Genomic DNA, 26,142 nt, shown 5'->3' with positions numbered 1-26,142 from the left:
AGGGAATTATTCCACCTCTCCTGCTTTCTAAATATTTTTTAGTAGACTCTGCAAAACAGCTCTTTCTTCCAAGTTCCTTTTGAAAAGATTTAATGATACAACCTAATGTGTTTATAGGCCACTCTAAAGTCCAGGTGCAAAATGTTTCACAAAATATCTACTTGAGAATCGTACTTCTTACCTATTTTCCTAATAGGAAAAGAAAAAATGAAGTCAGGTACTTAGACCAGGGAAAAAAACAACCAACCAACCAACCAAAACCCTTTAAATTGAATGAATCCATCCTCTTCTAGAGAATGTTTAGTCTGCAGAAACAGAAAGGACAGCAAGTTGACATGAAACCAATGTTAATTCTTTATCTGTTTTTCTTTTTTCCATAGAGACATTCTAAATCCAAAGGATGTAATCACTGCCCAGTTTGACAATACAAACACCAGTAAGGATTTCTGCAGCCAGTCTTGTCTGTCTACATATGAACTGAAAAGGAAACCTGTTGTTACTATTCATACTAACAGCATTTCAACCAAGTGCAGCATGTGCCAGAAGAATGCAGTGGTAATTGCAAACTTCTTTTTCTTTGGAATTTCCTTTAGATCAGGACAACTAGCTGTCTCAAAGAAGAACACACATATTCTTTCTGTTCTTGCTATGTGTTCTTGCAGATCAGACACGAAGTGAACTACCAGAATGTTGTGCACAAGCTGTGCAGCGATGCCTGCTTCTCCAAGTTCCGCTCGGCTAACAACTTGACCATGAATTGCTGTGAGAATTGCGGAGGGTACTGCTACAGCGGCTCTGGGCAATGCCATGTGCTTCAGATAGAGGGACAGTCAAAAAAGTTCTGCAGTTCAGCGTGTGTGACAGCATACAAGCAGGTATATTTTGACAGAACGTTAAAAATACCTGTGATTAGATTTGGGGTGTTTTATGAAACACCCAGTGTATTAGTTTATTATTTCAGTTACTATCTTGGTCTAAGATATATCTTCTGTCCCTGGTGAGTGTCAGGAGGATGGAGCCAGGCTCTTCTCGGTGGCAACCAGTGATAGGACAAGGGGCAATGGGTTCAAACTGGAACACAAGAGGTTCCACTTAAATTTGAGAAGAAGCTTCTTTCCGGTGAGGGTGGCAGAGCCTGGCCCAGGCTGCCCAGGGGGGTTGTGGAGTCTCCTTCTGTGCAGACATTCCAACCCGCCTGGACACCTTCCTGTGTAACCTCATCTGGGTGTTCCTGCTCCATGGGGGGATTGCACTGGATGAGCTTTCCAGGTCCTTTCCAATCCCTGACATTTTGTGATTCTGTGATATATGACCCTGGCAGGGATTTCTATACACGTTTTATATGTTAGTGATTAATTTCCAGGTTAATAAAAATATTAAGTTTCAAAAGAATGACGAATTTCCGTGTTTCCACAGAAGTCAGCTAAAATCACACCTTGCACGCTGTGTAAGTCTTTGAGATCTTCAGCCGAGATGGTAGAGAGCACAAACACCTTGGGAAAAACGGAACTGTTTTGCTCTGTTAACTGCTTGTCAGCGTATAGAGTGAAATTGGTTACTTCTACAGGTAACGTTATCCTTTTATTTCTGCAGAAGCATAGTTTAATGTAGCTCATATCCAGACTTAATTTGTCTTGAAAATTAGGGCAAATATTCTTTTGCGGGGGTTGTGGGTGGAAGGTGACTTTTTTTTTTTTTTTTAAAGGGAGGTACTAAACATAAGGACTTCCTACCATAGATAAACCTAACAGTACAGCCATCTCAGCTTTGTTTTAGAGAGCTTAAACATGATAATAAACCTTAAATCTACTTTCTGCTCTTACAAGTGCAGCTGGTGGGTTTCCCAGCTGGACAAATCCATTTCTGTGGACATATGCCCTATCACCGCTGTGACATTTCTGTGCCTGTTCTCCAGGGTGATTGCCTTAGTTACCTCTGCCTCATGTTGCATTGAGCTAGGCAAACATATTCTCAGCTATTTTTCTTGTAAAACAGCAAAATGCTTACTGACATCCTAGGGATACTGGGAGATTAATGAAAGGATCTGGCAAACAAGAGGCACTGCAGCTGCAGTGTCCACTTCTGAATCTGTAAAATTTTATCTTGGGCTTCTGTGTATATCTTGGCTTGTCATTCAGATTCTCTGGTTTTGTATTCACCGTGTAAAATTACCTGCGGTACAACTTGATGTCGCATAAATCACTTTTTCTTCTCTGTTTCACCCTCAGGTGTTCAAGTTCAGTGCAACAGTTGTAAAACTTCAGCAAACCCTCAGTATCACTTGGCTATGTCAGATGGGAGCATACGCAATTTTTGCAGCTACAGTTGCGTAGTAGCTTTTCAGGTGTGACTTCTAGGATTTCTTCTTAGCTGAATTAGTAGAACAATAAATTGATGGTGGGAATATCTGTGATATCTGTGCCTAACACCAGCGTAGGAGAAAGGGACCTGGGGGTCCTGGTGGACAGCAGGATGACCACGAGCCAGCACTGGGCCCTTGTGGCCAGGAAGGCCAATGGCATCCTGGGGTGTATTAGAAGGGGGTGGTCAGTAGGTCAGAGAGGTTCTCCTGCCCCTCTGCTCTGCCCTGGGGAGACCACACCTGGAATATTGTGTCCAGTTGTGGCCCCTCAGTTCCAGCAGGACAGGGAACTGCTGGAGAGAGTCCAGCGCAGCCACCAAGATGCTGGAGGGAGTGGAGCATCTCCCGTGTGAGGAAAGGCTGAGGGAGCTGGGGCTCTGGAGCTGGACAAGAGGAGACTGAGGGGGGACTCATTCATGTTTACACGTATCTAAAGGGGGAGTGTCAGGAGGATGGAGCCAGGCTCTTCTCGGTGACAACCAGTGACAGGACAAGGGGTAATGGGTTCAAACTGGAACACAGGAGGTTCCACTTAAATTTGAGAAGAAACTTGTTCTCAGTAAGGGTGCCAGAACACTGGCCCAGGCTGCCCAGGGGGGTTGTGGAGTCTCCTTCTGTGCAGACATTCCAACCCGCCTGGACACCTTCCTGTGTAACCTCATCTGGGTGTTCCTGCTCTGGCAGGGGGATTGGACTGGTGGATGAGCTTTCAAGGTCCCTTCCAATCCCTGACATTCTGTGATTCTGATTCTGTGATTCTGTGATATTGGGTAAAATATGTTGTAATGTAAAATAAAGCCTCTTCCTCAATTTGTTTTCCTGCAGAATTTGTTCAACAAGCCCACAGGAATGAACTCTGCAGTGGTACCACTGTCACAAGGTCAAGTTATTGTCAGCATTCCCTCGGGGGCAGCGGTTTCGGCAGGTGGCACCACCTCCACGGTGTCCCCCAGCTCCATGAGCAGCTCGGCTGCAGCCGGGCTCCAGAGACTGGCTGCCCAGTCCCAACAAGTCACTTTTGCCCGCCCTGTTGTAAAACTCAGGTGTCAGCACTGCAACAGGTTGTTTGCAACCAAACCAGAACTGCTTGACTACAAGGTAATAATGACTGGAGCTTTTCTGGCTCGTATTTCTCAACAGAAGCCTAAGAAACTGTAGCTTATCTGCAGTGGTCTCTCTGTAGTGATCTGGTGCTTACTGTGACCTGGTATGGAGGAGTTTGGAACTGATTTTGGTATTATTTAACCATTACCAAAATTAATACTGATACTAGCTCTTTGATCTTTAAATAGAAAAAAACAAAACCAAAACACTCCAAAAAACCAAAGCCCTAAGCACATTCTTGATTGTTGGTCCCAGAAATAGTCCTTTTAGTTCCAGGACAAAGCACATTGCTGAGAGCTTTCTGCAGAAATTTGTGCTTTATTATAAAGCTAAATGGGGAGACTGATTGCTAGCGCTGCCTGTTGTTGATTTCCAAGAGCATGAACATCCTTCTGAGTTTTTATCAACAATAAAACCGTATTATGTAGGACGTGAAACACTGAAACCAAAACATTCTGGCTGTGTTGCAGGGTAAAATGTTCCAGTTTTGTGGGAAGACCTGCTGCGATGAATATAAGAAGAGGAGCAGTGTCATGGCTTTGTGTGAATACTGCAGAATTGAGAAAATTATGAAGGAGACAGTGCGATTCTCAGGCGTAGATAAGCCGTTCTGTAGTGAAGGTAAGAAGGGGCAAGACGGCGTCTGGGACAAACCAAGTCAGAAGTGTTTTGCCTTAAAATCATTTGTAATACTAAGAAAAACCTACTTTTAGGTTAGAACACCATTTTTATGTTTAGAAACACAGAATTTGTTCACACTTTACGTTTTCATGGTATGTTTCAACAAATTATTACAGACATAACTAAATACAAGAACCAGAAGTGCCGAGCAACTGTCATTTTGATATTGAAGGTTTTTTTGCTGTTTTCTCTTAGGTTGTAAACTGCTCTATAAACATGACTTGGCTAAGCGCTGGGGAAACCACTGTAAAATGTGCAGTTACTGTTTACAGACTTCCCCCAAACTGGTCCAGAATCACTTTGGGGGAAAAATGGAGGAGTTTTGCTCAGAGGAGTGCATGTCTAAATTCACGGTTTTGTTTTACCAGGTAAGCAATATTCTCACCCAGCATCCTCTAGAATATGAACGTGTTAGCAAAGAACCTTTGTACGTTCGGAGCCAAGTGAACTAGCTGTAGTTGTCTTCTGTGTCTTGCACATATTGCATATGTGTGAGAGATGAGTAAATCCCTCTTAACTTTTGAGTACCAGTTCTCTATATAGAGAAAACCTAATATGGGTTGTGGGAAGACAGACACAATGTTCTGCGGCTTTGTGTTACACGGTAAAAATGATGCACTCTTGACAGATTTCTGTACACTATATTGGCTGCGCGGGGTGCAAAGAGGTTTTTATATGATACTCCCTGTTGCTTTTTACAAGTGTGTTTAATTTCTCCCTCGCTCTGTTTTCCTAGATGGCGAAGTGTGATGGTTGTAAGAGACAAGGTAAACTCAGTGAGTCCATGAAATGGCAAGGGGAGATCAAGCATTTTTGCAATCTGCTTTGTATTCTGTTGTTCTGTAATCAGCAAAGTGTTTCTGACCCTCCAGCCCCAAACAACACAGGTAAAACAAGCTGGGAGTGGTATTGCCTTTTGCTGTGCGTGATAGCGATAGGAACTTTTAGTTGGAAACTTGATTCAGTGAACTTTTTAGGATATATCTTATGCTGGGGGGGGTTGCCCATTGCCATTGAATAGGCTCAGGTTTAGATCTCTCTCTTCCTTCAGACAATTTCAGACTTCTGCAGGTATGAAATGAGATTGTCTTCTGATAGCGACTGACAAGCAAGTGCTTTAGTTTGTTGTTCTTTAAAATCACAATCTAGGTTTGGTATATGAAGCAAAGGCCCATTTTAGTGGGGTAAAATGTACTGATACCCATTAAAGACATGTTAAATACCTAGCTTGTCTCCTGTACTTCATAACACGTAGCCAGACATTTTAGAATGTTAATGTTCATTTAAGAAAACAAAATCAAATGGTGAAATTAGTAGACTTAATAGTTGTAAATACAGACTTCCATATGTGCACTTAAAAGAGCCAGCTCTGTGTAGTCTGTAGGCATATGAAGAGTTAGCATTTCTGTGTCATTAAGTGTTGATTCTTGAAGTACCAATACTGAGATCAATGTGCACTGTAGCTGTCTCCTTGTTTGTTATTTTAGCAGATGGAATGGGAAGGAGGGTGGGAATGAAGCCCACAGGAATAGGAACTGTGAGTTTCTGTAGGGAATGAAATGCAAAGGGAAGAAAGGAAGAAAGGCCCACAAAGACAGGAAGAGGAAGCGAGACAAAGGGCAGAAATAGCACTGATCCTAAAGAGGGGCATAATCTCCCACTGAGTGATGGTGACTGCAACAGTAAGGTACCTGACGAGCACTAAAGAATGTTAACTGAAATGTATAGTATGCGCCAGGCCACGTTCAGCTCTGGAACTCTGTGCGCATCTCCTGCTTACAGCAGGCTTTTTCGTTTGGAGCTAAATCGGGAGGGCGGGTGTCGTTTCAGAAATGCCGTTTTGTAAATTATCTTATTGCTTAATTTACTTTTCTTCTGTTCATTGTGTCCGTCAAACCTTTCTACGGCACCAGCTTCCTCCTCAGGCCCCCCTTCTTTGAGAAAGGACTCAACCCCCGTCATAGCAAACGTGGTGTCCCTTGCGAGCACCCCTGCTGCCCAGCCCACGGTTAACTCCAACAATGTTTTACAGGGTAAGGCTGCTAAATACCATGTCTGTATTCATAAATCTCTATTCTCGAACATTTATATTTGTTCAGGGACCTTTTCCACTGAGAATAGCCACTTCTTCATTATGCTTCATGTCAATGCAGATGGTTATGGTTTTGTCCTTCCTTTACCTAGGTATAAATAATGACTTAAATTCGTATACACACACCAGGGAATGGGGTTTAATGGGAATTCTTTTTCTTGACCTTGACAGAATATGGGTTATTTTCCTTGCTGGTAAATACACAGACTATTCTTGTATGTTTTTTTCTTTTACAGGTGCAGTCCCTACTGTGACAGCAAAAATAATAGGAGATGTAAGTTTTACGAGAGACTCTTTTTCTCACTTTCGCCCAGATTGTATCAATAACAAGTAAAGTATCCAAGAATTTTTGCACTGTCATTTTTGTAACTGCTTTTTCTAGGTGTTATTGGGATTTAAAATTCATCCAGCTTGCAGATGCCTTTTTAAAAATTATGGTATAAAAGCCTTTTTGTGTCCACTGACAGATATATTAGATATGTTAAGACGATATGAAGATTTGATTATGTAGCTCTCACGTTCTGGAAGGCTGACACTCTTGCTTTTAGCTGAAATGTCATTTATGGATTAGAGTACGAATTTTCCCTAATGTAACAGTTCCTTATATTTGAATGCATTACTGGAAGATAGAGATAGCAGGACTTGAAATTAGTACAAGCAGGAATAGTCTGTGTGTAATCAGGGTGTGATACTGATATTGCCAGCATTTGTGTTCACTTTTAACTTCATTTTCAGTTGTTTCCCATCAGTTTACCGTGGGTTTGGGGTATCTGTATCAGCCAGACTCTTAGTCATCAAAAGTATCTCAACTCTTCTTTATATTCTTGCTGTCAGTAAGATTCCGAGGTCAAAAGTTTAGAGAGGTTATTTGACTAGAGAAGCTAGTCATCCTTGCAGATTTGTTCACTGCACTGTTAACAAAAAGCCTATTGTTTGATTAAAATAGAGGCAAAGACACCAAACACATTAACAAGCTGGTTTTGCAATAGTTTTTAAATTGTCATTTTTATCAGCAAAGAGACTTTTAAATTCTTCAACGTCCCGTAGGAGGGAAAAAATACTAATCTTATTATATCCTTCAAACCAGTACTGACTGCGCTCATTTTTATTGTTCTGAACAGGCTAGTACTCAGACAGATGCCCTAAAGCTGCCACCATCACAACCCCCCAGGCTTCTGAAAAACAAAGCGTTGTTGTGCAAGCCAATCACACAGACTAAGGCCACCTCATGCAAACCTCACACACAAAACAAAGAATGCCAGACAGGTACGGATCTCATCTCCTACCCACTTTGTAAAATCCTCTATGGCAGTTGAGAGACTAATGTGTGATTTATGTATCAGAAAATATTTTTAATATACTTCAAAACCTTCAATAGTTTTGAGATTGTCGTGTGGTATTTTCCAAGTAGCAGTTTGCCTTAAAGACGTAAAACATTTGCTGTTCTTTGAAAGCCTCAGCGCTTCATGTGTGATGAGTCTTGAGATTTGCTTTAACTCATCTTCAGCATTTTGCGATCATCTTAACTGTGAAAATGAAGTGTAATAGAGGAGTGACATGCGAAATGCTACAGAGGGAACTTGTTTTCCTCAGGACAGGATTTGTGAGTTCTTAGCTCTCACAGCACGAGGCACAAGAGCAGACTCAGAGTCACAGAATCCCAGGATGTCAGGGGTTGAAGGGCCCTGGAAAGCTCATGCAGTGCAATCCCCCCATGGAGCAGGAACACCCAGATGAGGTTACACAGGAAGGTGTCCAGGCGGGTTGGAATGTCTGCACAGAAGGAGACTCCACAACCCCCTGGGCAGCCTGGGCCAGTGTTCTGTCACCTCTGGAGTGTACTGGATAGTCATTTGATTAAACAGTTTTTGCTTTGCTCTATTTTTGATAGAAAAAGAAGAAGTTCAACCCCAGATCGTTGTGGTACCTGTTCCTGTACCAGTGTTCGTGCCAGTGCCCCTTCACCTCTTCACCCAGTACACACCAGTTCCACTTGGGATGCCAGTACCTGTAAGTTATAGTTCAGTTCACTAGAGAACTGGTTTCCAGTCTTTAGTTCTGGTTCTACCAGTTTGTAGCATTGTTGCAGAAATGAAACAAGTTGTCCAGTCTGGACTTATTATAAAATTAAATTTTGTAGTCCTAAAATGTATGTAATATTAAATGTATCTGCTGTTTCCCTTCATGTGTTCCATAGGTACCAGTTCCCATGCTCTTCCCGACTACCTTGGATAATGCTGATAAGATCATTGAAACTATTCAGGATATCAAGGAGAAGGTTCCTGCGAATCCGTTTGAAGCTGATCTCCTTCAGATGGCAGAAATGATTGCAGAAGATGAGGAGAAAGAAAAAACACACTCTCATGGTGGTATGTGGTATTTTCAAAAAGGAAACTAAATGTGGCGAGAAGAAGGTCCTCTCATATAAAACAGAGAGAAGTAGATGCAGGGCCTGTGCTGGCTGCTTCCCAAGTACACATGGCATGTTAAATGGTCCTGTTGTCTTACTAACATCTATTTTCCACAGTGTTCATGTAGGTAAAGTGCCAGCCTAGACAGGGCTATAACACTTTTGTCATGTCCTATCAATTTTGATGACTTACTCTTTTAAAACAAGGGGGTCTTCTGGGCCTACAGCTTATAGCTGAACTGTATATTCGGATGTAATTTTGTTTCAGTGTACAATATTGTCTTCTTTGTTTTGAAAACATGTTTTAAGCATAATTTACTCTTCCTTCATAGTTTCCATCTCAGGTGCTGGTTGTACTTGCACCTTTCTGAAGCTTTTGTAATTTCACAGAGGTTTATCAGTCAATATTCGGTAGAGCTACGCTTCAGCACAGAAACCACATTAGATACCAAGCACTGACAGTGCCTTAAATGTCTTTGCATTCCCTTTCGCTGATCCTAGGTGCTGGTTTGACCTTTGTTGACAGTAAAAGGTTGCTGGAGGTAGTAATCTCCAGATCAGCACATCATGCATTAGCAGAAGGAGTCAAAGTTGAGAAGACAGAGTTGCTGCTTTACAAGAGTATTTTCCTGTCAGGTTTTTTCTGGTGGATTCTTGGAGGGTGTTGCAAGTTAGAGGGTGTTGGATAGTGATCATCCCATGGAGTAGAACAAGCTGAAAATAAATGAACAAAATATCTTACCTGTCTACAGGTGACCCAAATAACAAACACCGAGGGATGGAAATGTTTGGAAAAGCGAACATGGGTTAGTTCTGTGTTTCTGTTTCTGCCGTAACAGCATGGCCAAGGTAGAAAGCTGTTAGGAGGGCTCTAGTGGAGGAGAAGACACATCTTGTGTGTTAGTATTATGACCTAGTTACATAGTTTTTTGGTATTCAAAGTATTTTGTATGAGTTGTGTAAGCTGTCGGTCATTTGTAGATACAAGTTTCTTTCTTTTTCTGTAGGATCTCAAACATCTGAGCATGAACTCTTCCTGGACCCCAAGATATTTGAGAAAGGTCAGTTAGATTTATTATTGTTTTTTTGGTAAATGGACTTTGATCCTGCTGTATTTTCTCTCGTATACCCCTCTTGTCTGCCCTTTCCTATAGCACATGGTGTATCTGATCACTCTCCTTTCAGACCAAGGCAGTACCTACAGTGGAGATCTTGAATCAGAAGCAGTGTCCACTCCACACAGCTGGGAGGATGAGTTAAATCACTACACCTTGAGGTCGAATGCCCTGCCAGAGCCAGACCCCGAGCTGAAGCAGTTCTCCAAAGGTGACGTGGAACAGGACCTGGAGGCAGATTTTCCATCAGGTCAGTGTAACGTCAAGAAAAAATGCATTGTTGTATAAAAGTACACACAGTTTTCTGAGTAAGCGTTGTACCTTGACAACTGTAAGGTGTTCCATAGTATCTAACTGACACTTCTACCTGGGCTGTTAAATCATCTCATTAAACTCTTAATGGTGTTGATTTGACTTCAGACTCATTTGACCCTCTCAGTAAAGGACTGGGTTTGCAGTCACGTTCTCGAGCAAGACGGAGACACAGAGATGGCTTCCCACAGCCAAAGAGACGGGTAAGAAAACGCTTCTGGAATGCAAGATCCTTGCATTTGGAGCAATAACTTTATGTGCATGTTTATTCTCAGAAGAAAGAAAATACTGCTCCAGGGTGAAAATGAGAATTCGATTTAACTCTGCTGTGTATTTTTGCCTGTTCTGTTATAGGAGATAAGATTTTCTTTCCTCCCATTCTGCAACTAGGTAGAATAAATGCTCTTTTTAGTGCAGACCATTTCTCAAATGTGTATCGTTTCAAAAAAATGCAAAATAGATGTCCTTTAAGTAGTGGCATAATCTACAGGAAAGAATAAATTATTTTTCTTGTGTACCTAGAGAAGAATATATTTCTATGCATATTTATCACAGTGAGAATTATTGTTTTTTGTTGCACCTTTTCTGTAAAATGTGGGTTTGTCCACATATTAAAGGTGCATATATATTCATTCAGTTCCTATCATACGAGAGCAGGATGTTGTTGTCATGTGAGCCTTTATATGTGAGAGCAAGTTAAGCATCCCTAGATGAAGAGCCTATTAAATATTGATTTGTTTTGATTGGTTTGTTTGCCCGTAGGGCCGGAAGAAGTCTGTAGTTTCTGTGGAGCCCCGGAATCTGATGCAGGGCTCCTACCCGGGATGCTCTGTTTCTGGGATGACCCTAAAATATATGTATGGGGTAAACGCCTGGAAAAACTGGGTCCAATGGAAAAATGCACAGGAGGACCAAGGGGACCTGAAGTTTTCAGGTAATTTTTTTCTCTCTTGCTGGAAACAGAAGTACTTAGTTGAAGAGCGCTTGGCATGATATGTTATTCACATAAAAATTAGGATTTGATATTACTGAGCTTTAAAATATTTTGTGGAATACTGTCATAGGTCTTTTTATGCATTTGAGAGTAATAGCTATTACATTCCTAATTGATCTGTTACCTACTAAAACAGGCTCTAAAATACCACATTTCTTTTCGGCATTACAAATGTTAGTCTTTCAACCTCCGCTTATGTTCATTTACACGTAGTAATTCACCTGTAGAAGAGATGCTTTGTGCAGAGCTTTACTGAACTATTACCTGGCCATAATTCTAAGTTGGCAACACCAACTTGGCTCCATCTTTTTCACAGAATCACACAGAATGTCAGGGACTGGAAGGGACCTGGAAAGCTCATGCAGTGCAATCCCCCCATGGAGCAGGAACACCCAGATGAGGTTACACAGGAAGGTGTCCAGGCGGGTTGGAATGTCTGCACAGAAGGAGACTCCACAACCCCCCTGGGCAGCCTGGGCCAGGCTCTGCCACCCTCACTGAGAAGAAGTTTCTTCCCATATTTAAGTGGAACCTCCTGTGTTCCAGTTTGAACCCATTGCCCCTTGTCCTGTCACTGGTTGTCACCCAGAAGAGCCTGGCTCCATCCTCCTGACACTCCCCCTTTAGATACCTGTAAACATGAATGAGTCCCCCCTCAGTGTCCTCTTGTCCAGCTCCAGAGCCCCAGCTCCCTCAGCCTTTCCTCACACGGGAGATGCTCCACTCCCTGCAGCATCTTGGTGGCTGCGCTGGACTCTCTCCAGCAGTTCCCTGTCCTGCTGGAACTGAGGGGCCACAACTGGACACAATATTCCAGGTGTGGTCTCCCCAGGGCAGAGCAGAGGGGCAGGAGAACCTCTCTGACCTACTGACCACCCCCTTCTAACCCACCCCAGGTACCATTGGCTTCCTGGCCACAAGGGCCCAGTGCTGGCTCATGGTCACCCTGCTGTCCCCAGGACCCCCAGGTCCCTTTCCCCTACACTGCTCTCTAATAGGTCATTCCCCAACTTATACTGGAACCTTCATTTGTAGCTAACACATGCACAAAGTATTTCTTTGTCAGCGTAACTGTTTGCTGTAAGAAACATTATGTGCTACAACATTAAAAACTTAACACCTTATTTTTAGGCTTCACAGCTGGAAAAAAACTTGCCAGAATTGTTAGCCAACAGATAGGAAATAGTTCACAAGTCTAGTCGTATGAGGTACTCCATGTATGAGAGAGAAGGTTTAATAGTTCTGCCCACATTAATAAGGAATGTGTGAAGATTTAATCTCTTGAATTAAGCTAATTTTTCTAATAATTTTCTTGGCCACAGTTCGCCCTGTGAAACTGAAGGAGGACATTCTCTCGTGCACTTTTGCTGAGCTGAGTTTTGGCTTGTGCCAGTTTATTCAAGAGGTGCGGAGACCAAATGGAGAGAAATATGATCCTGACAGCATCTTATACTTGTGCCTTGGAATTCAGCAGGTAACCCAGAGAATTAGTGTATTGCTGAGAACATACAAAACGTGCTCTGCTATTTACGCTTTATATCCATAGTCCCGTGTAGCTACTTGGATTTTGTAGAGGAGGCAAGAATGGCTTTTTTGTGCTTTACCTTTAGTCTGTCTTAATCCCATATTTGACTCATTTGTCTAGACCTCTTTATGATCAGAGTGAACAGGCTGCTTCTGCACTTGGGAGGAAGGTGGTGTGGAGGGCTAGGTGTTTCTACCTAGACACAAGTCTTTGGGTTTGGTACCTTTTTGATCCTTTTTCATGTATAGGAAAGATTTGCTCCTCAGAAATATTTGGTTTATGATGGAATATTTTAGATCTAAGATAGAAGAACATCATGCAACTAAAATATGAGTTTACACGGAAGAGGTTACCCAGCAAAGACTGAGCGCCATCAGTGGCCAGGCAGATGCCTGTTTTGTTGGCAATATTTACAGAAAAAAACCCCAAACAATGGGAATAATAGCATTGTAGTTAATGCTAAGCCTATATCTATTGCCAGGAGGTATTACCATGTGGAGTTTTTTACTCTGTCTTTTATAGACAGACCTTTTTCAAGAATATTTGACACTTAGAGGATGATGATTTTTCAGAAAACAGCTGCCTAGATCTCTCATTTCAAACTGGGAAGGTCCCAGTCCCTGCAGCTCATTTGATATCTTACCGAAGATTTCAACAAAGTGTTTTGGACCATAAGACACTGGGACATAAGGAAAGAAAATAATCTGATGTCCTGTATCTTCTCTGCATTGTTATATAATCTCAAACTGTGTGTCTTCCTTTTTTTCTCTTGTAGTACCTGTTTGAGAATGGTAGAATAGATAACATTTTTACCGAGCCCTATTCCAGGTTTATGATTGAACTTACAAAACTTTTGAAAATCTGGGAACCTACAATTCTTCCAAATGGTAGGACAATTATTTTGTTTTGTGTAGCTGCATGACAAAGCCGTATTATAAATTACTATTTTCTCAATGCCACGGAGAAGCACAGGATCTGAGGCATTCCCACTAGTCTCCTCTTTCTCCACCATGTCATTGTTTGTGCTAGACTAGCAGCATGGATTTCATGTCTGTCCATCCCAGTTACAGATTACACTTCAATATATCTTTGCCTCTGATCAACCTCTCGACACCTTTGACAGAAAAGCTTCCCATTCCATTAGTCAATATGCTAGTTCTCTCAAGTTTTAGCTAATCTTTTTGAATACAGGTAGCCAGAATTGTATGTAGTATTTGAGATGAGTGACCGCAAATACCATGTACGGTTGCACTGGTATTTCATTTAGAAAATGAACTTGTTATTTAATACAGGACTAATCCAATTACTTATAGGCTGCTGCATACAGTGATGGGGTTTTTTCACAACAAATCTCTTATAAACCTCCATATCTCCTTTTCCTGACTGACTTAGGATAATCGCAATTTGTATATAACAATGGTAGATTTTAAACTCATGCTTCCTGTCTTAGGAATTATACATTTTGCAGTTGGCTGACTGTGGTTTAATACAGTGAAATTAGAACTCAGTGAGATTCTGCTTGTGTCCGCAATCTTCCTTTATATCCTTCTCCCCATTCTTCAGGTGTTGGAAGGTCACGCTGTTCCACAGCTTGGTTCTCCACGCTCCCTCTTATGTTTGTGCCTGCAGTGTTCTTGGTTTTATCAGAATTAAAATTGCTCGTGATAGGTCTGAATTTGATCTGGTATGCAGTTAATTCATATAGAAGGTTAGCTGAAAGAGAACTTACACACATCTCTGGTGAAATCTGCCTAGTTAATTGTACTCATTTCTGCCTTCCCACCCTGCTCATGTACAATGTTTTCATTGCTTTGGGAAAATTGTGCAAATCTGCTGGGTTAGACACAGTCCGTAAAAGCTGTTCACTTGTAACTGAGTGTGGGGACAGCCCAAAAATTGCATCAATAACGCTCTTCTTTTTTCTTTGCCCGTTGTTTCTAGGTTATATGTTCTCAAGAATTGAAGAGGAGCACTTGTGGGAGTGTAAACAGCTGGGTGCATATTCCCCTATTGTTCTATTGAACACACTTCTGTTCTTCAACACCAAATACTTCCAACTAAAGAATGTCAGTGAGCACCTGAAACTATCCTTTGCCCATGTTATGAGACGCACCCGAACTCTGAAGTATAATACTAAGATGACATATTTACGTTTTTTCCCACCCTTTCAAAAACAAGGGGTAGAATCGGGTAAGTGAGCACTTTTTGATCATCTGAATTTTGGCAATCGTATTTGTACTGTAATCTCCTTTCTTTTAAAAAGAACTGGGGAAAAAATATACAGTAAGCAGGGCTATGAATATTCTGCTTTACCAAGAAAAATTACATCCTCTGTATTGTTCTGCGAGATACTAGTTGTTGTGGTTTTCTAGAAGAGGAACGGGCTGTGGACAGCCTGTAGCATATGTGATCTTTTGCCCGTCCAGCAGATCAAAGCAGTTGACCTGCATGGGAGAAATAATCTGTTCAAGCCGTGTGTTTCTGTCCCGACACTCGGTGCTGGGCTGGGGCTGATTCTCGAAGCTGCTGTTTTTCACTGAGCTTCTGTGATGCCATTTTTGTGTATCCAGATAAATTATCTGTAGGCAAAAGGAAACGCGGTGAAGATGAGGAGGTCCCAACGGCAGTGGAAATGGCTGAAAATACGGATAATCCCCTGCGATGTCCAGTCCGACTCTATGAATTTTACTTATCAAAATGGTAAGTGACAGAACTTGATTTTTGATCCGTATGTAGACTAGAAGGAAGGATCCTGCTCTCTGACATTGTGTTCCTTGTGGAAGAAAGTAGGAAAAATGTGAATTAGGTAAAAGTGCTCATAGCTTGTGCCTGCTGAAACTTTTATTTGGGAGGTAAGGACTGTATAGCAAGGACATAGATATAAATCATTTTGTCTCCCCTGTTTCTATATAAACTTTAGTTAGTTCATTGAGCAGGTGGAATACGATGTTCTTCTCTCTTCAGAGAAAATACACATGCAAAATGAAACAGCATCTCATTAGTGTCAGCTAAAACTCAAATAAATCACCCTCAAAAATGCACCTACTGAGCTTACTACAAATGGTCCCATTACTTAGGGAAGGCTTGCCTAGCAGCTGGCCCGGCTCTTTGTCTTCCTCTTCTTACCTTCTTGTCTTCATTTGCATATCATTAGAAGCTTTTGGCTGTCCTTGGGCTGGGAAAACATTTTCCTGCTCCTCATCATATATCAGAGCTGAGCCCCTGCAGTGGTGCAAGCAGCAGTAAAAATTCAGTTTGCTGTTGAGCGTGAATATTCCAAAGCCAGGCTTGCTTTGTTTCTTTATAAGCAACTAATGCTAAGTGACCTGGCAACAATTTAACTGTTCTTTAAGTTGAAGGGGAAGAAACCAGATCACTAACAAAAATATTTTCATTATGCTGTTTAAATCACTGCGATGTTGTCTCAATGTAACTTTTGTTTTATTTGCTGTTTCTCCGTAGCGTTTTGTGAGTAGGACTGTTAACGCTGCCTCCTGATTACGTGCTCTCCCTTTCTTTCCATTGACAGTTCTGAAAGCGTGAAGCAGAGAAGTGACGTGTTTTACCTTCAACCCGAGCGCTCCTGTGTACCCAACAGCCCCATGTGGTATTCCACGTTGCCAATAGACCCGGGAACCTTGGACATCATGTTAACGCGGATTCTTATGGTGAGGGAGGTACACGAAGAACTTGCCAAAGTCAAATCAGAGGACTCTGATATTGAGTTATCAGACTAACTTGAAGTGGGGTATTTTCCTTTGAATACACATCAGAAGCACCAAACTGTGAATACGTCCAGCCTTTGGAAAATGTGTAACAACTAAGCCAAGACAATGTCACGTGCAGGCACATTTTGAACCACAGTAGATGTACAAACTGGAACTGGAAGGAATCAAGCTGTGTAAGCTGCAAGAAACAACGTCCTGTGGCACCAATAAATCCTCTGAACAAATTCAAGATGAACTCACCTATTTGAGTGGTGCATAAATCCTTTCTCTGTTTGGGATTTTTAAAAGTCGTGAGATGTTTTTAAGGAAAACAGTTGTGTAAAATCTACCATAACACTGTTGGGCATGGAGAGCTAGACTGTGGCTCCCGCGGCCTCTCAGCCCGCTGGCTGGCAGTCCGCGCTGCCAAAGAACACGTGGAGATCCTCGAGCTCTTCACAGGGACAGGACAGAAAGTGGTGGTATTTAGACAAGCAGACACCTTCCATTATAAATACACGTACATGTGCGCTTTTATAAGTTTTTTTCTTTTGAAACTGGGATCAAATGTTTGGAAGGCAGAGGCCGCTGGCGTGTCTGCAGGGAAGCTTTGTGGAGGGACAGCTCTGGCTGCTGTTAGGCGGACACACAAAGCCAGATCTAGCTCTGGGTCCAGGCTCACAGCAACGCTGTTGGTCTCGCCGTGAAGAGGTGCTGTAGGTCAGAGTTCCGAGCGATCACGTTTCTGGGTATGTACAGGAGAGTGGCTGTTCTGGGGTACGTGCAGCAATCCCTTCCCTAGCCCGGTAGCTCTGCAGTCCGTCGATATCATCTAGCAAATACTGCGGTGCGCGGAAGTTTTTCTTTCCCTTAAGGCAGCTTTCCTTTCTCCTCTTCCCCTACTCCTATGGTTTGGGTTATTTTATAAGGCAAATCTGGAGGGCCTTGTCATTTCAAAAGATAAAGATCCATGCACTCTCTTACCGCCTTTGCAACGACAAAGGATGCAGTATTACTTCTGACAATGGAACTATGGTAGAAAATTACCATGTTTTGTCCCACCCCACCCAAAGAGACTTAGTCATAGTGTTGGAAATCGAAAGAGAGGTTTTTTGAATTATGTTTTTTTAGGCTTGGCTGTTACTGCATCTTTTTGAGGATAAAAGCTCCCACATTGTGTTTAGGGGACAGGACATTATCAGATACTGTCTGTATCTCTGTTTTCTCAAGCTATAGATGTGTGTTTCTGATGACCAGTGGTCACAAATCCATTTGAAACACAAACTATTTTTAAAGAGACTTGTATGGTTTTTATCTAGCTCTGGTCAGTTAGCCATCGTCTGTCACAGGGGTCTGGTGTTTGATCTTGTCACTAAAATTTCAAGAGATGAAAATCAGCAGCCTTGAACTATATTTCCTTTTTTGTTGTTTGTTTTCTTTGTGGGGTTTTTTTAATTATTTTTTTAGCAGTAACTAAAGTAATTTAACAAAAATAAAATCCAAAAGTAGTCTATTGACGTTGTGTACTCGGTAGTCCTGTCCCTGCCTGTAACAGATTTCACTGATGTATTTTTTAATACAGAAAACTATGTGAAAAAGTAAACCTGCCCCTGATTCTGTCTGATCAAAGCCCACCTGTGTCTGTCGTTTCTGATCAAAGATGCTGCTTTGTCCGTGGCCTGGGAGACGTTCTGGCCGTAATCCGGACCAGGGACCTGCCCAGGCTCAGTGCTGCTCCTTTGGGCTGGTTTCATGTTCTGTGAACACCGACCTGGCCCTCCCCAGAGTTATATTAAAATAGTGAAATAGCAGGCACGGATTTGGGTTGGTTTGCGTTGCATTGGGGCAGCTGATGGACCATTTCAGGGACAATGAAACTCTGGAAAGATGAGCGTGTAGGGTTGTGCTGGTTGCAGATGTGCCCGGACCCTCCATGGCAGCAGGGCTGGGGGGATCCAGGAATTTCTGTGTTTGGAGGGCACGAGCCGTGGGGAGTGCAGCCTTTCCTTGGGGCTGGCATACACCACCACAGCGGAGGTTTTGCCCTTCGTGGACATTTACAGAAATATTCCCATAGAATAAAGTAGTGTATTTGCATCTTCTGAGCAACTTATTTTTCTTTCTCTGAAGACCCACATTTTCACATATATTAGGGTTGGTTTTTTTTTTCCAGGTACTTGGAATGAGATATTTGCCATTTTATCCTTTCAGCAAGGAAATGTAAATCACTTTAAGCTTGACGGGCTGAAAACAAAGTTGTTGATCATTGTGCAAACTCCTTTTACTCAGAGGCTCTGAGATAAGAAAGGTTCCAGTGCAGTTCAATGCTATAATGAACAGGAGTAGTTTTAGTTTCAGTTTCCTCTGGTCAGGTATGTTGACTCAAGGAGTTGCTGCCTGGAGTTCACATGGACTTACAAGCCATATTACCTTGAAGGATTAAAATACATGTATAGATTACACACACACACGGGATCAAAGTTCTGAACACATAGACAAAGTTATTTATATCAAACATAATCTCAATTGTGTTGACCATGTAGCAATGTTTATTACTTGAAATATTCTTTTAAGGAGAAAAATTGTGCTGTAGTCTTGGTGTGGACAGAGAAATGACAAAGATGAGTGTGAGGAATAGAAATAGAAATAGAAGATGGTGCTCCCTGGGTTTCCATGGTGGCTCCTCAGAGACTTGGAATGAAACAGCAGCTCCCAGAACTGCCTCTGAACCTGCAAAATCTTTGGATTTTGGTAACAATCTCAGTAACTGTCCTTAGTCCCTTGTGCAATAGTTTCACTGTTGGCTTTAAAAAGAAAAGAAATAGAAAACACCACTCATGTATAAAATGCTTGCAGTGCTCTTCTCAAACCCCCAGCACCGTGCCCGTGGTCTGGGCTGCAGTTTGGCTCCCATCAGCACAACAGGTCCCCTCCCTCTTTTTCTTCTATTTTAAACATTCCTAACTGAGCGGAGGCAAAATTAAGGTTTGCTGCCTTCTGTTTCCCAGCTCTCATCTGCAGGGTGAACCCCGGCAGCACCGTCAGAGCTGAAGAACAAATATACAACAGCTTTTCTACTTTTCCACTGTCACCAATAGATGCTGCTGCCATGGAGAGTGCTGGCGCTGGTCCAGGGAGTGCTCAGGGCTGGAGGGGGGATGTGAGTCATAGAATCTCAAAGGAACACATTGGATTCCTCCAGCCACACTACTTAAATTTCCGCTGGACGTAATGTTCACTAAGCTAATGGTTTTTCACCAGAGAGATGTTTTTCAGTAAAGCAAAACCTGAAGTAGCTTGTCGCTCACTTGGAGGGAAAGAGGGAGTTTATTACAATTAAGCAGTCAAGCCTAACAAAGCCTCAAACACCACATCTCAAAACGCGCCTCAAGTGCACCGTTTAATGAACACAAATGCGGTCCAGCTCCCCACGGGTCAGACTTGTGGGTGGCACCAGCCCCACGAGCCGCAGCTGGTGAGCCTGGGGGTTCGTGGTTGACTGAGATACGCCAGCAAACCCCATACCACGGGTCTTAGATCTACAAGCTATGGACTTTTTATACTCTCGTCTACATATTTACACCACAAAGCAAGCCAGAACAATTTGGAAAGGTGTTTTTGACCTGCTGCAAGCCCGGCTTCTTCCTTTAAGAGAAGGATGTGATTGATAACTCTCAACTTTCTCCCCAATTAAGTATCTGACTCTATTATAGCCCAGGATCCAGAGTACACGTCACGTCACTACTGTTGTATAGATGAAGCCTTATGTTTGTCCCTTGCCCGTCTGTACCTCGGTTGTACCCACCTGTAAATTGGCCAGACTTTCCTACCTCGTTTGGGCATTAAGAGGCTAAATTCTGTAGGATGCTTTGCAGCCCTATGATGAAAGGTGCTATATAACTGCAAAGTGTTACTTCAAGAGACTTAAATAGGTCACCAGTGCATCATAACCTATATTAAAAAGACTTTTTCTTATATGAGAATTTATAGAGTTCAATGTATGGTATTAATAAGTGAATTATTGAGACCCCCCCAAAAATAGTTTTTGTTTGAATCGTATCTGTATTCTGGAAAAGTGATTAAAAACCTTTAACCTTAATAAAAGAGTACACCCTCATTGCCTGTATGATGTCTGTTCCTGGGCCACCGTGAATCCCAAGGCGCTTGATGGGTACGTCGGCAGTGACCGCACACCAACCACCACAAACAACAGCCCCACCTGCAAAGCATCTTTGTTGGGTTCAATCCACTCATTGCTCAAGCAGATCCGCAGCTCTTAGGAGGGTAGATGAGTCGCAGGGGGTCTGCAGGGGCTTCCCGGCTCTGGCCTGGCCTGGCAAGAACCGTGGGCGCTGGCACCTCCTTGGCATCACTTGGGAGTGTTCCTCTTGAACAGTGTGGCGCCAGCTGCTGAACCGAGCGTCCCTAGCCCAATTTTGGTACCAAGAGAGCAGCCTGCAGCTCCTGCAAAGAAACAAAGAGGTGTGATCTCCGGGAGCATGGATGCTGCCTGTGAAGGGACTGAGCACCAGGCAGCAACAGCCAAGGAGCTCTGTGAACTGTGCCGGCCTGGAGCAGCTCTGCTCCCCCAGCGCAACCCGTGCCTCCCCGGCGCCGGCCAGCGGTGACCGCAGGAGAGCAGACGCCCACCTGCATAGCCCTGACGTCCTCAGCCTTGGGTGCCCTACCCCGGCAAGTCCTGAGTGTCCCCACCACATTGCGGATTTATCCCTCAGCCACACTTTTGGGTGATTTAGCCCTCTGACAGGTTCAAGGGCTGGTTTGGCTCTACAGCACGTAACCCCACGGAACCCTCCAGGGATGAGCCCAGCGCAGCTCAGCCCCCCGCCCGCCCCACTCACCGATGGACTGCAGCACGGCCACGCTGCTACCGGCAGCCACTCCTCCGCCGTTGGCGATGGCAGCTGCCGGCATCATCTTGGCAGCCACGGACCCCGCAGCGATGCCAGCTGAAGTAAAGCCCAGCGCACCGATGGCCATCGGGATGCCAACAAGTAACAATCCTGCAGGGAGGACATGGCAGTGTCAGTGCGGTGTCTGGGACCCGCCATGTCCCCCTAACACCAGCACTGGATCCAGCCTCCCAGAAAGGACAGAGGGGTCAGAGCAGGGAGTGAGGGCTGTGGGGTGCAGGGACGGGGACACCCCATCCTTGGGAGGAGAACGGAGCTGTGCAGGGCTGCAGCAGCTGGTGCAGATGGATCGCCAGGCACAGGCCAGCGCTACCCCCTCCCTCCCAGCTGCACCCAAAGTCTCCCCAGCACCCGCAGCCCCCCAGCCCGGCCGGGTCCCCAACTGCCATCGGGGAGATGGGACCGCCGGACCCTCACCTGCTCCGAGAGCCGCTCCAATGGTCATTCTTGCGATGTTTTTCATTGCTAAGAAGGAAAAAGGCAGGAAAGGGGGGCGGGCAGGAAAGCCTCTCTCGGACGGCCCCGCTGCTCCCGGGCCGGGAGGCGGGGGGAGAAGGGGCAACCCCGGGGTGCCCAGTGCCCACCCGAACCCGCTGGACCTACCGGCTGCGCTGCCCGTCGCCCTGAAATGACGGCGGAACCGAAACAGTCCCGCCCCGGCCCCCCCTGCTGGGCGTATCAGGACCGGAGGAAGAGTCGGAGCTCGGCTTTGGGACGTGTTTGTTTGCGGGGGTCAGATACAGCGTGGGGGGGAAGGGGTGCACGGGAGAGATGCAGGGGGTCCCAGCAAACAGCAGTGAGGGTCCTGGGAGGAATGTGGGGGCTCACATCACGGCAACCCCAATGGCAGCCCCGATGAGAGTCCCGATGGCCATCAGGGCAGCCCACACAGATGTGCAGAGTTCTGCCATCTCTGAGGAAGAGGAGAAGAAATCAGCCCTAGCGTCCCCAGCCCCTGCATGGGGCCCCACTGCACCCCATAGCCCGGGGGAGCACCCCAAGGAGGAGCAGCCCCCCCACCACACCACCTTATGGGGCCACACCAGGTACCCCAGAGTGGGTGGGACCCCAGGGGTCCCCACTGCCATGGCCACCCCAGACCCCCTCCTTGCTGCTGGTGCCACCCAGGGAAACAGAAACATGGGGTGCACGGGGGTGACCCATGGACCCCGCAACACTGCGCTGGGACCACTCACTGAGTGACTTGGCTAGGGCCATCAGCTTCCTGAAAGCCACGCCCCCATCCTTGACAATGGCGGACAGAGACGGTCTGGCGGCCAAGCATCCATCTACAATTCCGAATTTGAAGAAGCCCCAAAAGTGCAGATCTTCCGGCATAGTTGTAGCAATCCATGCAGCGGAGAGAAACAGTGGTGAAGCTCCCATGGGCACATGTGTGTCCCCAGGCTGCAAAACCCTCATTCCCATGTCACTCCTCCCTCACACTACCCAGGCACCCACAGCCACCCCCCAACCCCATCCTGCCCCCCAATACCCCCCAGCCACACCACAAAAGCAGAGACCCCCATTTCTTCCCATCCCAGGACTCCCCATCCCCTCTGCCAGCCTAGTGGGGGTGAGCAGCTCCCACTTTCGTTCCCCCCTCGAAAAAGGGGTGCTGTCCCCAAACACATATCATGGGGTCCCAGCCGCCCATGTCACCAACCTGTCTGTCCGCTGTCCACCGTCAAATCAGAGATTTCCTGACTGCCGCTGGTAGATGAAGTCTCAGATGATATTGTGACAGCAAATTTCCAAGCAGCTCAGCTCAGTTTCCTTTCCCCATACTGCTGGTCCTCGTCCCACTGTTCAGCCTTGGCTGCCTGGCTCTGTCGGTGCGGGAGGCAGCGGCTGCACCACCCCTGGCTTTGCACTCTGGGGCTGCTCCTTGTGGGGACCCCCTGCCCCCCGACCCCCTTGGCGGGGACACGGGGACAGGAGGTGCTGGGGCTGCAGTGGGGAGGATGCTCCTCGCACCCACTCCATGGCGGCTGCAGCTTTATCAGCCATTTCCCAACCAGCTTTGGGGATGGTGAAGCTCCACGGTTTCAGTCGAGGATCACGGGCAGCGCGGGCGGCCTGAGCAGCGCAGGGATTTCCAGCAGCCGGCAGTGGAGGTGCAGCCCCTCCGGCTGCCCCAAACCCCAGCCAAAGCTGTTTGACAAAGCCCCTTTCCATGCTCCCCGTGCCCACCCCTCGCCCCAAGTCCCCTCGGGGCAGGACGCAGCGGGGGCTGTGGCACATGCGCCGCTGCAGCTGGTTGAAGGGGACCAAATCCAGTTGCAAGTTGATCTGGTTCCTTTTTACCAGCCCCAGGGACGCACCATCTCTCCGGAGGCGCTGCCTGGGCCGGTGCTGGTGGCGGGTGGGTCCCAGCCCAAAAATACATACTTCTTAACATTCCATAACGCCAGCCGACTCCATATGGGTATATGAAGAAGTATGTAGGGTTGGGAGGGAGAGGCGAGCGGCGCTGGGCACACAGGGCAGGGGGGCACCACTGTTCCTGCTGGCACCGGGCGGTGGGACCCTGGACAGAGCTGGTGGAGCATCGTGGGGGCTGCACCTCTGAGGAGACCAAGTGGCCAAGTGCCGTGTCCCAGGAGCCCACGCGGATGGCAGAGATGGGTGCCTGAGCTCGGAGCTGCTTCCACGGGGTGTCCCCATCAGCCCTGGCTCTTGACAGGGTCCCCACTGCGCTGGGCTAGGGGCTGGATACCACAAGGGGGGGTGCATGGGGAACCCCCAGCTCTGGCACAACATGGCCAGGGCAGGGTGACAGAGGAGGCGAGTGTCACCACAGCCCATCCGTTCCTTGACCCGGTGACTTCCCTGCCCCTAAATTCACAGCTGGAGCGATGTGACAGTGGGGTGCAGGGAGCCACCCCGGGGGTCCCAGCCCCGCACCCCCAGGGAGCAGGGGGCAAGGGGTGCACAGGGGCCGGGCTGTGGGCAGGAGGGACGCGGGGCTGGCCAGGGCCAGCGTGGCCGTGACTCAGCGCCAGGAGCCGTGGCCACACACGCTGCAGCTCCCTGCCAGGAGCCGGTGGGTGCCAAGAACATGCTCATGGCGCCGACCCCGCTCACAGCACCCACCGGCAGCAGAGATGCTGTGGGACAGTTCTGCGCAGTTTTGCTGTCAGGGTACAGGGGACCACAGGTCCACCGGGGCTGTTGAGGTGCAGCAGAAGCCAAAAGTTTGTGGCTGTGCCCACCCCAAACCCCCGGAGCCAGCGAACGGGGTTGGGGCTCTCATGTCACAGCCTGGTTCAGCTCCAGCCACTCCAGCTGACCTTGGGCAGCCTCCCAGAACAGTGGTGCTGGGGGTATCCAAGCCCGGGGGGGCCACACAGCCCCATCCCAGGGCACAGGGTCCCCTCGACCGGGCTCTGCCGGTGACCTTGGAGGGCCGCACCAGCACCGCGGGATGCTCACGGCACCCGGGGCACCCTGTGCTGCCTGACTCCAGCACCCCCTCACCCTGCCCCACAGCCCATCTCTGTGCCCAGACATTCCCGGTGACCAGTGCAAGCCCCTCTGCAGCCCCAGGGGTGCGCCCACCAACCCCAGCCCGGCCCAGCCCCAGTGCTGCCCTTGATGGCTGCAGATGCACCCCTGAGCTCAGCCCCCTCCCACAGCTCCTCCGTGTCCCCACACTGCCCAGGACCCCCCAACCTGGGCAGCCCCGGGGACCCTGCCCCAAGAAGAGCTCCCTGCCCTGGGTAGGGTGGTTTGTGGGCACCGGGGACAAAGGGCCTGGCGGGGGGAGCAGAGGAGCTGGGGGGTGCCGGGGCTGCGGTGGCACCCATGCACTCACACAGCACCCAACAGCCCCAGCCTGGCTATAAAAGGAAGCATCTTTTATCCCCGCTCCCCCCAGCACCGCGTGCCCGGCCGTGCTCTGCAGTCACTGCCTCGCAGGGGCCTGTCCAAGTTTTACTATTCAGCGCTGCATCCCCCCCATCTCCCCTGGGCTCATCCATCCCCGGCAAACCCACTGCAGCAACTGCTCCAGCTGCTGAGCACCTTAAAACATCGAAAAGAAGAGGCCCAGCGAAGATTAAGGGGAGCAGTTTGGCTCCCGTCCTGCCACCCTCTCACCTGTTTCGGGGCTGTGGGTGCACGGAGCCTTGGTGCCCCCAGCCGCGGTGCTCAGCACTTCCCTCCCTGTGTGGCCAAAACATGATGCCAAGATGCCCAGGAGTCGGGGTCTCCGTCCTGCCCCTTCCCACGCCATGGGGTGTCCCCACTGTGCGTGGCCAAAGACACCCCAGCTCCTGGGGAGGGGGTGACCAGCCCCGCTGTGGGGGAACCCACGGGCAGATGGGCCGTGCTGTGCACTGCCCACGGACCCAAACACCCACCACCCATGGCCCCCCTGCAGCCGGGACCTCCGGGGTGCCCCAGTGCCCCCCTCAACCCCACCAAGGATTTGCTGCTGCCCCCACTGCTCTGCCCGGGCTGGCCCAAGCCACCGTGACCCCCAGCCCCGGGGCTGCCCCCTCCCTGCCCACGCTGAGCTGCTGCTGGGGGCTGAGCATGAGCCTGCGGAGCAGCAGCATCCCCAGACCCAGCGGGGTCGGCACCAGCTGCGCTCGCTGAAGGTTAAACGCATCGGTGGGGAAAGCCCCACTGACCCCCGCAGCCCCTGCATGGCCACTCACCGTCCTGGGGGTGACACTGGCCGGCTGCAGGCTGGGCTGGTGGCAGCGGTGACACCCAGCACGAGCACGTCGCTTCTCCATTCGCCTTGACTTTGCCACAGGACTCCTCCGGCTCGTCCGCAGGAGCTTGCAGCATCCTCCAGCTCCGCGGGAGAAGTTCCTCGCCAGGGAGGAGGGAGGGAGGGATTTAAGGCAGCCCCTGCCTGGGATGCGACAGCTCCGGGTGCAGGTGAAGCCGCCGC

At 47.2% G+C, this 26,142-nt stretch overlaps 2 protein-coding genes across 6 annotated transcripts in view; one reads left to right on the top strand and one right to left on the bottom strand.

The window, feature by feature from the left end:
- Positions 1-20,419, top strand: part of LOC102088149 (zinc finger MYM-type protein 4) — a 35,724-nt gene extending 15,305 nt beyond the window's left edge. For 3 of the 5 annotated variants that reach the window (XM_065041610.1, XM_065041608.1, XM_021297474.2), the window contains 22 exons: positions 381-555; positions 663-875; positions 1,417-1,567; positions 2,229-2,344; positions 3,188-3,460; positions 3,937-4,087; positions 4,343-4,515; positions 4,884-5,034; positions 6,061-6,180; positions 6,476-6,513; positions 7,361-7,505; positions 8,131-8,249; positions 8,437-8,608; positions 9,657-9,710; positions 9,835-10,014; positions 10,185-10,279; positions 10,839-11,010; positions 12,393-12,544; positions 13,371-13,482; positions 14,537-14,785; positions 15,166-15,295; positions 16,125-20,419. In XM_065041610.1, coding sequence (XP_064897682.1) covers positions 381-555; positions 663-875; positions 1,417-1,567; positions 2,229-2,344; positions 3,188-3,460; positions 3,937-4,087; positions 4,343-4,515; positions 4,884-5,034; positions 6,061-6,180; positions 6,476-6,513; positions 7,361-7,505; positions 8,131-8,249; positions 8,437-8,608; positions 9,657-9,710; positions 9,835-10,014; positions 10,185-10,279; positions 10,839-11,010; positions 12,393-12,544; positions 13,371-13,482; positions 14,537-14,785; positions 15,166-15,295; positions 16,125-16,332 — 3,349 coding nt within the window. In that variant the 3' untranslated portion in view covers positions 16,333-20,419. The remainder of the gene's footprint in view (positions 1-380; positions 556-662; positions 876-1,416; positions 1,568-2,228; positions 2,345-3,187; positions 3,461-3,936; positions 4,088-4,342; positions 4,516-4,883; positions 5,035-6,060; positions 6,181-6,475; positions 6,514-7,360; positions 7,506-8,130; positions 8,250-8,436; positions 8,609-9,656; positions 9,711-9,834; positions 10,015-10,184; positions 10,280-10,838; positions 11,011-12,392; positions 12,545-13,370; positions 13,483-14,536; positions 14,786-15,165; positions 15,296-16,124) is intronic. The other 2 variants (XM_065041609.1, XR_010468148.1) reach the window with 2 other exon arrangements.
- Positions 20,420-20,518: 99 nt separating this feature from the next.
- Positions 20,519-23,485, bottom strand: LOC135576424 (interferon alpha-inducible protein 27-like protein 2A). The gene is made up of 6 exons (XM_065041658.1): positions 22,903-23,485; positions 22,433-22,564; positions 21,840-22,149; positions 21,654-21,701; positions 21,165-21,326; positions 20,519-20,766 (listed from the first exon to the last, which is right to left on the bottom strand). The coding sequence occupies exons 4-6, from the start codon at positions 21,697-21,699 to the stop codon at positions 20,672-20,674; spliced, it is 303 nt and encodes a 100-aa protein (XP_064897730.1). The 5' UTR covers positions 21,700-21,701; positions 21,840-22,149; positions 22,433-22,564; positions 22,903-23,485; the 3' UTR covers positions 20,519-20,671.
- Positions 23,486-26,142: the final 2,657 nt, after the last annotated feature.

The sequence above is a fragment of the Columba livia genome, chromosome 26 (genome assembly GCF_036013475.1).
Source record: "Columba livia isolate bColLiv1 breed racing homer chromosome 26, bColLiv1.pat.W.v2, whole genome shotgun sequence".
In the NCBI taxonomy this organism is placed as follows: Eukaryota; Metazoa; Chordata; class Aves; order Columbiformes; family Columbidae; genus Columba; species Columba livia.
Note: the sequence above shows the minus strand (reverse complement) of the source record. Positions and strands in the feature narration are given on the sequence as shown.

Coding starts and splice junctions, on each gene's coding strand:
- LOC135576424 (XM_065041658.1), bottom strand. CDS start 21,699: ATGAAAAACATCGCAAGAATGACCATTGGAGCGGCTCTCGGAGCAG. Junction 21,327..21,653: donor TGGAGCGGCTCTCGGAGCAG/GTGAGGGTCCGG, acceptor TCCTCCCTGCAG/GATTGTTACTTGTTGGCATC. Junction 20,767..21,164: donor GGCCGTGCTGCAGTCCATCG/GTGAGTGGGGCG, acceptor GTTTCTTTGCAG/GAGCTGCAGGCTGCTCTCTT.